At 40.5% G+C, this 13,669-nt stretch overlaps 1 protein-coding gene across 1 annotated transcript in view; it reads right to left on the bottom strand.

Annotated features, from left to right (window-relative positions):
- Positions 1–462: 462 nt before the first annotated feature.
- LHFPL1 (LHFPL tetraspan subfamily member 1) overlaps positions 463–13,669 on the bottom strand; it is a 52,366-nt gene continuing 39,159 nt past the window's right edge. Inside the window, 1 exon segment of the mRNA XM_077146967.1 lies at positions 463–644. Within this exon segment, the coding sequence (XP_077003082.1) occupies positions 463–644 (182 nt within the window).

Raw genomic sequence — 13,669 nt, 5'->3', positions numbered from 1 at the left:
TGAGGAAGTTACGATACTTTGAGCAGTGGTCCTCTTGAGATGTTTAGCGGTCAATAAGTACCAGAGAAAGGGCTGTCCAAGTTTTGCCTCCTCCCTGCACAATCATTACTTAGGCTTTAAACTTTGGAGCTAAGAGGTAGACCGAAGCTGTAGAACTCTGAAGAACTGATTGATTAAGCTTTCAGGTGACTATATTCCTTTTATGTTACATAAAAGGGCACTGTAGGATTTGGGGGCTAGTGGGTACACTCATGGCTGGGTAAAAGTTTGACAGAATCACTGTTCAAGATGAATTTTGTAAATAGTCATTGACCCACTGGCTTCAGGAAAATAAGAATGGAGCCATGAGTTAAAAAGCATGCTATGTTATTGGTAAGGAGATGGTAAGTGACTTAGTCTTAGTATCTCTTTTCAGGGATCCTTCCCTTTCCTTTCACAAACTCTCTACTCCTCTGTCAAAGCTCAAGATTTGAGTCAGTGATCAAGCTCCATGGTATAAGAATTGGTGTTTCTCATGATGCTCTCCACCAACATGACAGGTTTGGGGTTTCTTCCAGCAAAGCAAGAAAGCCAGGTGCAAATCAACATAGCTACAGCTGCTCCACCTCCCGCACAATAATAGGCCCAGCCAAGTCGACAGGTACCTGTAGAAACGGAGAAATCACAAAACATGAGGTTTGTATTGTTTTCTCATATTTTCTGTTTGGGATGTTAGGGTTAGGGTGAGAATAGGACACAGATTAAATGCCACTGAGCTTCCCGTTTCCTCCCTGTCTCCTTTGCTGATGGCTGTTTCTTTGCCTTGGCAAGAGGTTACACAATTTTATTCTCCTTTCAGTAGGATCCTGGAAGTGGTGTTGGTAGAAACGGTGATGACGATGATATTATTACAAGAAAAACTTCACTAAATACCAAGCACTCTACTAAGCTCTTTGCACATGTATTTCATTGATTATTACAGTAACTACATGAGACAGGTCCTTTTATTAACCTTGTTTTACAAAACATGAGACAACCAAAGCACACATAAAGTAACCGTAAAAAATCACAAAGCTAAAAAGCAGTAAGGTTAGAATATGAACCCAGGCCCATCTTGACTCTAAAGCTCCACACTCTTACCCAAACCCATACACTGTAGTGCATGAACTGCTTTCAAAGTGCCATATTCTGCATTATGAGGAGATTTAATGAGCAAAATCAAATCCTTTGTCCTCTACTACCTGTCTCTATCCTAGCCTGTCTTTTCAATACCTAAGGAGAAAACATGCATTGGAATCAAGTCAATTTTCTAAGGGGGTAGTTTCAGTTTGAAGAGTAATTCTCACAACATCTTCCCCAATACCTGTCATTCTATCAGAGGTAAATTCCTTCCTTTCAAGGATTTGTGGTGTCCAGGGAAAGAAGTGCTATTATTTTGAGATGGATCCATATAACTGTGCACTAAATTCAAGGGTTTAAGCAAACAGGACCTGGAAAATTGGGGTAGGCGCTCAGTGATACAAAACTACAGAGGAGTCCTGAGAAAGAGACATAGGCAGCCACCTTTATCTACCCCACAGTCTTGGAAAAAGCTATTTCTGACCATAATCAGTCATTTAGGTCTGTCAAAACTGATTTGTGTGACAATTTATTTTTTCAAGGCTAAATTCAGTGAAATAACTAATTACTTCTGGAACTTGGTGACAATGAACCTGAATATTTCTCCTGTCAATTTCTTCGCTGGCATGCCTCTGAAAGAATTTAAGATGGCCCCAAGTTAGGCTGCTTTGCTTTTCCATTTAGGTCAGTCTGATATAGCTCAAATTTTCTTTACCTCAGAAAAAGTCTTTCTACTACTATGTCATCACTCATGCTGTATCGCCTGCCAGAAACACTTTCTCTCTTTTTATTCACCTATTGAGATCTTCCTCAGAACACTGTTCAAAATTTAACTCCTATAGAAAGCCTTCCCAAATTAACCACACTTGGCTCAAGTCATCGCAACTAAGTAGCCCTTCAGGAATTCATCTCCACACCGCATACACAGCTATACCTGTTGGGCAGAACATTGGAATGCAGATTTGCATTGTACACATTTTTCATCTACCCTTTCCCTCCTTCCAGAGTGTTGGCTCAACAGTGTGGATGTGTTTTCCCTTTTCTTAATAACTCTTCAGGATGCTCTGCCAATAGCAAATGCTCAAAATGAATGATTTGCCTAACAGTGCTTCATAGCTGGGTATACTCAACTCTCAAAATCATTGCATAAATTTTGAATTAAACTTGCAAAACAAGCCCAAGTAGTACTGTACTTTTTTTCTGAAATGTGCCATGGGCTTTCCCATCATAGGGCCAATGCATATTCTGTTTGTTCTGCCTAAAATGCATACTACATGTGCATGTGTGCATACGTACTTTCCACAATATCTTTGCTACTCAAAGTCCAATCCTTCTTCAGAACTCAGCTCAATCATTAATTCCTCACTGAAGCCTTCATTGGCTTCCCTAAGTCAGATTCCCTCATCAGAGGCTATCACAGCAGTTTAGCTTTGCTTCTATACTTCCATAAAGCAAGGAATGAATGAATCCTTTATTCCTTCTCATGGTAACTGCCAAGTTTTAGTCCTTCAAGAAAAGATAGGCTTCAGAAATCATGTAAATTCCTGAAGTCCTCAGGCCCCCACCCAAAATGATGGTGAGAACCAGAATACTACAGTTATGTAAATAATAATCCAGGAAATGGGGCATATTTGAAAGAGCATCCTCTTGAGAGAAAGGACTCCAACTGTCTACAAGGTGGTCCTCAATATGAACACCAATGGTGGAACTCTGGGAGTGGTAAACTGAAGAATATCATATTAAGGCAAGTAGCCAATAGATCTGTATGCCCCTTCACTGCACCTTCCTTACACATAAACACATGCGCACAACACATACACACTCATTCACTCACTAAAAGAGGTTTTGTACAATTATTTGGGTTTCACAGAGTGAAAACTCTGGAGATAGGCAAACCTTTAGCTTCTGCCATCCTTGGGTGGGGGAAGGCTGCAGGATTTTTTGCACCCACTTCACAGACAGGAATGTGAGATTCAGGTGCTAGCTTTAGGCACTCTCTAAATACAGACAGAAACAGGGATGGTGACTGAGTCTCTTTAATCCCAATTTATAGTGGTTTCCTCATCTTCATAAACCACTTGCCACTTATAGAACCCTTGATCTTTAGGCCCTAAAGATGTGGCTCCAAAATAAATTCATAATAGATTAACTTTAGCCACTTCAACTAAAATCTCCTGTGTTCACATGGCAGAGTAGACAGAATCCACCTCTGAAGTGGTTTGATGTCAAACAACTTCCTCCTCCCCAGCATGTCTCCATACTAATACAGGCAAAGCATCAGAAATCTCATTCTATTTCTTCAAATGCTTGTCAGGTCATACCCTCATTGGAGTAGCAGAAATATTTCTAGTAGTTACGTGCACCTTGGAACCAGGGGAGGACTTGTTTCTCTAAATGAAAGGAATAAATGCATAATATGCCATTACTGCACAACCCTAGGCAGGAAGAAAGCTGACAGAGTGGGCAGCTCCAGAATGGAAAGCTAGCTAGAAATGTCTTAATCAACCTTATTGGAATTAGAAACAGTATCCCTCGGGTAGGCGCCAACACCAAAGTGCCCCTATTACCACCTCAAGTGCACTCTGGGTTTGCTCTCACAGAGACTCCTATTAGGCCTCGAAGCCCCAGTGTGTTGTCTCACAGGAAGTTGAATAGAAACAGAAGAAATATATCTTCTATCCAACTCCTTCCCCGTAATCTTACCTGTTATCTGCTAGATGGAGAAGTTGTATCACTGGCATTGCAACAGGGGCATAAATGCAGACATTTTCAAAACTACATTTCTACTTTGAGAACTATTGTCAGTGCTCTGCTACTATACACAATCTCATTTTATTCTCACAATTGCCATGATTTTTTCCATTTGACAGCTGAGGTAACTGAGTCTCAGAATGCTAAATGTCTAGGCCAAATTGTAAGTGACAGAATTGAGATTTGAGTGCTACCCTAACTCAATGTCCATGGCCATATATTTCAACCATGGCAGGAAGACAAAGCCGAAGACACAAATTACTATGATATAAGCTTTATATGCAAATGTGATACCTTCAACTAGTCATTTCACATCAGAAACTTGGCCTCAGTTTCCTTTTCTTCAGATGGAGAGAATTTTATTAGAAAGATTTCTAAAAGCCCCTTCCCAGTAAAATTTTCAATTACAATATGAATGTGAGAAGTGCTTTAAGAGACATATGTGTAAAGTACTATAAGAACATCCAGGGAACAAGGAATATTTATAGCTGGGAGAATACAGTTCAATAAAGCCTTATAGAAGAGAGCACTTTTACTTGGCTTTGGTAGCTAAGGTTGGACATTTCAGGAAAAGGGAGGGGTTGATGTTAACAAAGTTATGAGTGAGAAAGTAGACTACATGTTTCGGAAACAGCACTCTCTACAGAACAGTTGCAGAAAAGAAGATTTAGTTGGGAAATTATAAGTTGAGTATAGATCCGTAGGGGCCATGAAATCTGTCATCTCTCTCAGAAGTAGCAGGGAACTACTGTATGTTTCTGATCACGGGCTGATGTGATAGATCACGGTTTCCCAACCTTGGCAATGTTATCATTTCAGACCAGATAATTCTTTGTTGAGTGTGTGGGAACTCTCCGGTGTATTCTAGCACTCTGAACCCTATCTACTAGATGTTAGTAGCACCATATAATGCCAAATAACCCCTCAGGAGGAACACCTCCAGTTGAGAAACATTATATTAGAGGTATAGTTTGAGAAGCTTAGCTAAGCTTTGTTCACATGAAAACTCTGTGAACAAAGGATTGGGGAAGGTGGAGGCGGTAGGCAGGGACCAGTTAGCCAAAGGCCAGGGAAGCATCCTATAATAGAAATCAGCCCCCTCACAACAAAAAACAAAGAATTATCCAGCCCAAAATAACAGTTTTGAGGTTGAGCAACCCTGTATTTACACTTTGAATTCCCACCAAAATGAATCTTCACATCTAAATCATCAGCCTAACAGAATGGAATTTTCTCCCTTAAGAATGGTCATGCAGGGTGGGCCACGGTGGCTCAGCAGGCAAGAATGCTTGCCTGCGATGCCAGAGGACCCGGGTTCGCTTCCCGGTGCCTGCCCATGTAAAAAAAAAAAAAAAAAAGAAAGAATGGTCATGCATGGCTCTTTATTGACAGGGAAGCAGCCTGGGGCTGAGGAATGCATGTTCAGCTCTGACCATTCTGGTATGCTATACCAGGGAAGCTGGGGAATGTTAAAGAGGCAGCTCTCACAAGGAATTGATAAGGAAGCACTGATTCTCTGGGAGTCAGGAGACTGGAGTCTCTGAAGAAATCTCTTAACCCTACTCGGTTTCAGTTCTTGCACCCTTAAAATGGGGAAAATAATTAAATACCTACCTAAAGACAGGGCAGTAGGACCAGATGAGTTCTTGACCTCTTATTGAGAAACAGCCAGACTTACTGTTGCATTGTCTTTGAGATCGACTATATTGTCTTTCAGCTTCCACACTAGAATAGTTCAAGGACCTGTGTACTCAGAAAATATTGCAGTGAGCTAACATCTCATCTAGAGATTTTCTCTCTCTCTATGCTTGGGTATCAATGCAGAGAAAGATTGGGTGGCAGAATAGGGGATGAGAAAAGGTTCCAACTGCAAATTAGCTTTATGCGCAGCTTCTGGGTAAGCCCTGAGATAAGCCTATTCCTTTTTGTGCTCTTCTATATCACCCTATCTGTGAGTGAATTCATTCCAATGTTGAATTTGCTGTATCAGAATACCTCATAAAAGTTATTAACTCATCACTCAGCAGTGAGCCTGACATTTAAATCAAGACACGTTGCATTTATTTCAAGTTGCAAATCAAATTAGTTTTGAGTTTGCCTCTATTTCTTTTAATTCAGCATTGTTATGCTATTACAGGGCTACTGTTTGTAGAACAAATTATCATTGGCTACTATTTAAACTGACACCACCACCACCACCATTGTCAGCCTCAGTGCTATGCCTTCAGGGCATGGTGTCTTGTCATTGGGTCATGATTCACTACTGAGAGGAGTTAGCCTCAAACTAGTATTTGTCATGGGGCCTAGCATTGGCATGGGTGCCAGTGTTAAGAATCAGAATGGGACAGGGTCTAACAGCCTCTGCTGAGGGCATGTTCAGAATGTCAGTTTAAAAGCTGAGACTTCTGGGTAACTAATCCAAAGGAAGCTCTTCTTGGGGGAAGAGAGGGAAACAATGCTGGAAAGAAAAGGTATACAAAAAGAGTAGACTTGTCTTTTGGGTTTCATGAATCTCCCCTATCAGAGAGTCATCTTATGGACTGCCAGGTCCCTGAAAGTTTGAAAGAAGAGATAGGGAAGCAGAGATAATGATGACTAACACCTAATGAAGACTAACACCTCCCAGAGTGACTAAGGCTACATGAAATGTAATGGAACATGTAGATATGCAAAGGTTTACTTTGACACAGGTTTTGCCAACATTCAGATTCTGAGAGCTACTACTCTAGGAAAAGGAATGCTTATGTTCCAGGACAAGTGGCAGGAAGCCTTCAATATTGGTGTGGTGGGGAGGAGGCTGATGGTAGTGGGGGTAGAATAACAATTGTCAAGTAGCTTGCAGCTTTTAAGTGGGTAAAGAATGGTTAAAGCTGTTTAGAAAATGTCAATAGCTCAGGGCTAAAGAGAGCAGCTGCCTGTACGCACATAATGAAGAAGAGATCCACATAATTGCAATTCTTGGTGTCAGGATATTGGGAGTGGTTTGGGTAGAGTAAAAGAGAACAATGTTAACACCTGAGTTTTAGTCATCTAATATACTCTAATAACCAGGAAATTTGAGTGATACTGCTTTGACATTAGTTAGGCAAAATAAGGGAAGAAGTGACTGCTCAAAAATAGAGGAGGATCTACAAGGTGAACCCACATATTACCCTCAACCTCAACCCCAGAATAGAAGTCCCAGACGGATGTATAGAAAAATCTGCTGGGAGCCACCTTGGGGCATTCAGCTGCTACTGCAGACCAAGCCAGGCTGCCTACAAGACTCTTAGATACAGAGAGACCCCCAGGACTCCTTTAGAATTCTGTAGAGTAGACAGAGACGGGGACAAATAGAGAGTGATGCAAGAGAAAAAAATGTTTAAAGTAGGATGATGGTCATTTCTTGCATAGTTATCCTAAAGTTTAGCTATTCTGCTCCTCTGTTTCTTCATTGTGAGAACCTTGTCTCAGGCCAATTAAACTGTGCTTCTAGGTCTTTCTACCAATTGACCCCCACTTACTACTGAAAGAAAACCTCTATCTTACCTGGTGTTTCCCTTCCTACAGCCCAACAGTTACACTTAGAGCAGCTTCTCAGAAGAATTTCGGGCACTCTCCCAAAGAAAATAGGTCAAAAGTCAGTATCTTCAACTCAGCTTCAGTTCTCTAGGACACTTGGCTTCTACATATTGTCCCATCTCCTCCAATGTCTGCTTAATAGATCTCCACTTGTATTCACTTGCACTTTCTTGGTTTATTAAATCAGTAACCAGAATAATAATAGCCAATACCGGTTGAATGTTTCCTATGCCAGGCAATGTGATATGTTCTTTAAACATGTTGTTCTCACATAGGTAAGACCAAAAGAAGAGATGAGTGATAAGGAGCCAGAGGCAGAAATAGGACAAGTGAACGTACTATTAGTGCAAGAAGTGTTATGATTAGATTAGTATAGGAATAGAGATGAGGAGCATCAAAACAAAGGGGGCACAAAGTTTTCAAGGAAGAGTAGGGAGTGAGCTAGGTGAGGAAGGAGAAAAGAGTATTCTTAGCAAAGGGACTATTACATGCAAATTTGCAAAGGCATGAAGGAATATATTCAGGATGACTAGATCCTAGAATGACAAAAAGTAGCCAGTGGTGAGGGAAGAAGCTAGACTATTAATGAAAGTGATGGCCAAGTCCCTAAAGGCTATGACAAAATGTCTGTACTTTATCCTGAAGGCATAATGGGTAGCCAATGTTAAAGAAGGAGACTTACATCAGATTTGCATTTTAGAAATATTTCTTTGGCCACAGAATGGAAGACAAATTGAGAGTGTGGTCTGCAGTATTTGGGAAATAGGAAAAGAGAGTTAGAGGCTATTTTCAGTAATCCAAATGAGAGCTGATACTAATGGAAGAAGACAGATTCTAGAATCTTCACTGCATACCTTAGCCAACAGTATTTACTCCTCACAAAGCCACTCATTTGGTATTGATATCATTTAGGTTGGATTTGTTAGATATCCATTTTTAAATATATATATTTATCATGTGTCTTCAAATAAACTATAATAGCCTTGCATATTATATCCTTGACTTCTATGTATTTCTTACAGTGCCTCTTTCAGCAACCTGCATATAGTAAGTGATCAAAATATGCTCATTGATTGACTGTATCCACCTTTAATTTAGCCCTCAAAATATGCTAAAGACAAGAACTGGCAAGCTGACCTATCTCAGGACTCAAGAGGCAGTACTCCATCATTCTAGCCATTGACTTAACATCAAGCCATCACTGTCAGCTTTGGGAATCAGCTACTTCACTACATGCTCCATCATCACTCAGATGTAGACTATAGACAATTTTCCAGAGCCCAAGTTCCCTAGGTAATACCAAATGCAACAAAAAATACCACCCAGTACATGTGTAGCACTTTATAATTTACAAGGCACTTTTTTATCCATTATCTCATTTAATCCTCTTTCATGTTATTTATTCATTCATCAGGTCCCAACCAGAGGCACTGTATTAATCAGAATTCTCTAAGGAAACAGAACCAACAGGAGATAGCTGCAAATATTATGAGATTTTATAAGTGTCTCATGCAACTGCAAATTGCATAGGGCAGACTGCAAGCTGGCAACTACAGGAAGATTTTCAATGAATTCCCCAGAAAAAGCTGGCTCCCTGAAGTAGAGATGAAAATTCTTTCTTCTGACTGCTGTTGTCATCAGTTTTCCTTTTACAGCCTTCAATTAATTGGATCAAATGGCTCTCATTGATGAAATCATTCTCCTTAGTTGGCTGTAGTAATCAGCCATAAACGCCATGGCTTTAAGTCCATAAAATATTTTCAGAGTAACAGTTAGCCAGTGCGTGCATGACCAGATGACTGGGCACCATTACCTGGCCAAGCTGACACATGAGCCTAACCATCACAGTTCACCCCTTGTTAACCATGTTTGATCTATAATTAAAAACAATAGAAGACATATTTTTCTACTAAAAAATATGGGCCATTGGTAGTGCTCTCCTGCATAGAGCCAGAAATGCACTAAATCTCTCCAGAATAGGGTGCAAAGCATTGGGTAATATTCTCTCTTAAACTTGATATCCTATGACTTAAACACTATGACATGGACAATAGAACTTATGTCATAAGATAAAGGATTAAGATAGGGATGAAAACAAAAATATCTGCTTTATGTACATATTCAAACATACTCACAACAAAACAAGGAATATTCATACCATTACAGTCCTTGGTTCTATAACTGGTTATGTGATCATAGTTCATATTTATCACTACTTTCTTCTGTTACCCATTCCATACTCCCTTTACCCTCAGCAAGTGCCTCAGCTGGCCATGGGTCTTTGCCTGGTGGGGTGATCCAAACCTTCATTCCTGATGTTTCTGGGCCATTAGCAGTGCTGCCTGCATTGAGTTGTTGTAATTTTTCATTGGTTTTAATCACAAGGCATGGTAGTATTGAGACAACCTAGGTAATTTCCTATATTCCAGGCAAACTCTTCTTTATCTGCATTGCATAGTTGCAGTCTTATTTCCCTTTGATAGTCAGGATCAATCACCCAAGACAGTACAGTAATCCCCTTCTTTACCTATTGATTCAGAGGCACAAGAAACCCTAAGTGGCCAGGTCCAGTCTTAACTTTCTGTTCAAAGGAATCATTGCTGTATGTCTTGATGGAAGTGTTTCTCCCTTTAGAACTAAGACTTGCAGACCAGTAGAGCTTAAGGTTTCAGGGACAGGAAGCAAAAAATTTTCTACTGGATCACAAGAGTAATAGTGAGTGGTGCCACTTCCATTCCTACCTCTTGATTCCTGGACCAGTGAATCCTGCTTATGGGAAAACAGCACCTTAGCATGGACTGTCATTTAGAACTAACAGCTTCCTGGAGGTCAGTTCTCCAGCATAGCAAGATATTGCCATCTAGTAGGTGCTGTAATTTGAGTCTTCAAAGGACATTCCATGGTTCTATCACTCCAGCTGCTTCATGACAATGAGGAACATGGTATGACCACAGAATTCCATGACGACGTGCCCATTCTAGCGTTTCATTTTCTGTGATCTGGGTTCCTTGGTCAAAAGCAATGCTGTATGGAATACTATGACGGTAGATAAGGCATTCTGTAAATCCACTGATGTAGTTGGCAGAAGCATTGCATGCAAGGAAGGCAAAACCATATCTGGAATATGTGTATATTCCAGTTAGGACAAATCACTGTCCCTTCCATGAAGGGAGTGGTCCAATGTAATCAACCTGCCACCATGTAGCTGGCTGGTCACCTCGGGGAATGGTGCCATATCGGGGGCTGAGTGTGGGTCTCTGCTGCTGGCAGATTGGGCACTCAGCAGTGGCTGTAGCTAGGTCAGCCTTGGTGAGTGGAAGTCCATGTTGCTGAGCCCATGCATAACCTCCATCCCTACCACCATGATCACTTTGTTCATAAGCTTATTGGGAATGAGTAGGGAAAGTATCCACAAAATGGGTCATCTTATTCACTTAAAGATTAAAATCTTCCTCTGTTGAATTGACCATCTGGTAAGCATTGACATGGGACAAAAATATCTTCATGTTTTTTGCCCACTCAGAAAGGTCTATTCAGAGACCTCTTCTTCAGACCTCTTTGTCACTAATTTTCCTATCACACTCCTTCCAAGTCCCTGACCATGCAACCAAGCCATTAACAACAGCTCATGAATCAGTACACAAATGCACATCCAACCAGGTCTACTTCCAAGCAAAATGAACAACAAGGTGCACTGCTTAAAATACACTGACACCACCAGGAGGATTTCCTGTCATCACTGTCCTTCAGACAGAAAGGAGCTACAGTGTTGCACCTCTCCACTATTATACCTATTATACCTGCATATCATGCTGAACTATCTGTAAACAAGACCCCAGATTTTACTTCCTCATTCAAATGATTGTAAGAAACTCCCTAAGAGACCATAGCTCTTGGCTGGGAAAGAAATGGTAATGTGGCAGGAGTGGGGGCCATGGGCACTTGGGCCATTTCCTCATTTAACTTATTTGCATCTTCAGGACCTGCTTGATCTTTACCTAGTTTATATCACTTCAATTCTATGATGGAAGGCTGTTGTGTACATTCAATTTTGTGACTTGGTGGATCAGACAACACCCAGAAACTCCAGTCTGGTGGTAACTCGGTTACATGTTCAGTCTCTACTAAGGCCCAGTAGCAGGCCAAAAGCTGTTTCTCAAGAGAAGAGTAGTTATCTGCAGACGACGGCAAGGTGTTACTCCATCATCCTAAGGGTTTAAATTGCAACTGTCCTATAAGGGCCTGCTAAAGGCTCCAGACAACATGTCTATTTGCCATGGACACTTCCAGCACCATTGGATATGCTGGATCATTTGGCCCAATTGGCAGAACAGCTTGCATAAGAGGCCTAGACCTATTGCAGATTCTCCTCTTGTTCCAGTCCCCACTCAAAACCAGCAGCTTTTCTTGTCATCTGGTAAATGGGCCAGAGGAGTACACCCAAGTGAGAAATATGCTGTCTCCAAAACCCAAAGAGGCCAACTAGGCATTTGATCCCCTTCCTTTTTTAATCATATGAAGAACCAGATGCAACAGCTCATCCTTCACCTTAGAAGAGATATCTTGACATGCCCCACACCACTGGACATCTAGAAATTTCAAGAGGTGAAAGTTCCCTGTATTTTTGTTGGATTTGTCTCCCATCATCTGATTAACAAATGCCTTACCAATAATCTAAAGTAATTGTTACTTTTTGCATACTAGGTCCCATTAATATGTTATCATCAATATAATATGATGTCCTGTGGAAGGGAGAAATTATCATGGTCCCTGAGGACAATATAATGGTAGGGCTGGAGAGTTGATATACCCCTGGGATAGGACAGTGACAGTATACTGCTAGCCTTGCCCATTAAAAGCAGACTGGCTTTGGTGGTCCTTACTAATTGCTATTGAAAAAAAAGCATTTGCCAGATCAATAGCCACATACCAGGTACCAGGTGATGTATTGATTTTCTCAAGCAATGAGCAGTATCAACTGCAGCTACTGGTCCAGAGCTACTTCTGGACCAGTAGCTGCAATTGGAGTCACCACCTGGTTAGGTTCATGATAATCCACTGTCATACTTCAAGATATGTCTGTTTTCTGCATGAGCCAAATAGAGTTGAATGGGGATATGGTGAGAATCACCACCCCTGCATCCTTCAGTTCCTTAAGAGAGGCACTATTCTTTGCAATGCCTCCAAGAATCCAGTGTTTCTTATAATTTACTAATTTCTGGGTAGGGAAAGTTCTAGTGGCCTCCACTTAGCTTTTCCTACCATAATAGCCCTCACTCCATGAGTCAGGGAACCAATGTGGGTATTTTTCCAGTTGCTGAGTATGTTTTTTCCAATTACACATTGTGGAACTGGAAAAATAACCAAAGAATGGTTTCAGAGACCCACTGGATCCACTTTGAGACAGAGCTTAGCTAAAACTCCATCGATCATCTGACCTCCATAAGTCCATAATCTTGGACCTCAGTGATGTTTTTGGGTCTCTTGGAATTAATACCATTTCTGAGCCAGTGTCCAATAATTCTCCAAATATCTGATCATTTCCTATTCCCCAAAGCACAGTCATCATGTAAAAGGCTGTATATTTCCCTGGGGAAGGCTGGAAATTGAGTGGCTGTTTCCTCAGGGAAGACCATTGCATTCTTATTTAGCAAAGACTCAGCAGAATGTAGTGTTTCACTGTCACCACTGCTATCATTATCAACACGTATGTGCCCATCCCAATTTTCAGGACCACAATCTTTTCCAATCAACACCCTCACTTTAACAGAAGACACACTTCAAGGTTGATAATTTAATTTATGTTGTAAATCTGCCACTCACATGGTGAGACTGTGCATCTGCTTTTCAGAGTTCTGGTCTGTGGACATAGGAAATAAGATTTTCTCTCAGGGTACATATGGAAACTTTTACACCTTTCATACAGTGCTTAAGTTGGTCATCCCATTCTTTTTTTTTTTTTTTTTTTTTTTTTTTTTTTTTTTTTCTTTTTTTATTTTTTATTTTTTTATTAACGGAAAGAAAAAAAAGAAATTAACACAACATTTAGAAATCATACCATTCTACATATGCACTCAGTAATTCTTAACATCATCACATAGATGCATGATCATTGTTTCTTAGTACATTTGCATCAGTTTAGAGGAACTAGCAACACAACAGAAAAAGATATAAAATGTTAATATAAAGAAAAGAAATAAAAGTAGTAGTAATAGTAAAAAACAACAACAACAAACAAACCAACAAGCAAACAAAAACA

Source organism: Tamandua tetradactyla, chromosome X (genome assembly GCF_023851605.1).
Source record: "Tamandua tetradactyla isolate mTamTet1 chromosome X, mTamTet1.pri, whole genome shotgun sequence".
Classification (NCBI taxonomy): Eukaryota; Metazoa; Chordata; class Mammalia; order Pilosa; family Myrmecophagidae; genus Tamandua; species Tamandua tetradactyla.
The sequence above is the reverse complement of the archived record's forward strand: the minus strand, read 5'-3'. Positions and strand labels throughout refer to the sequence as shown.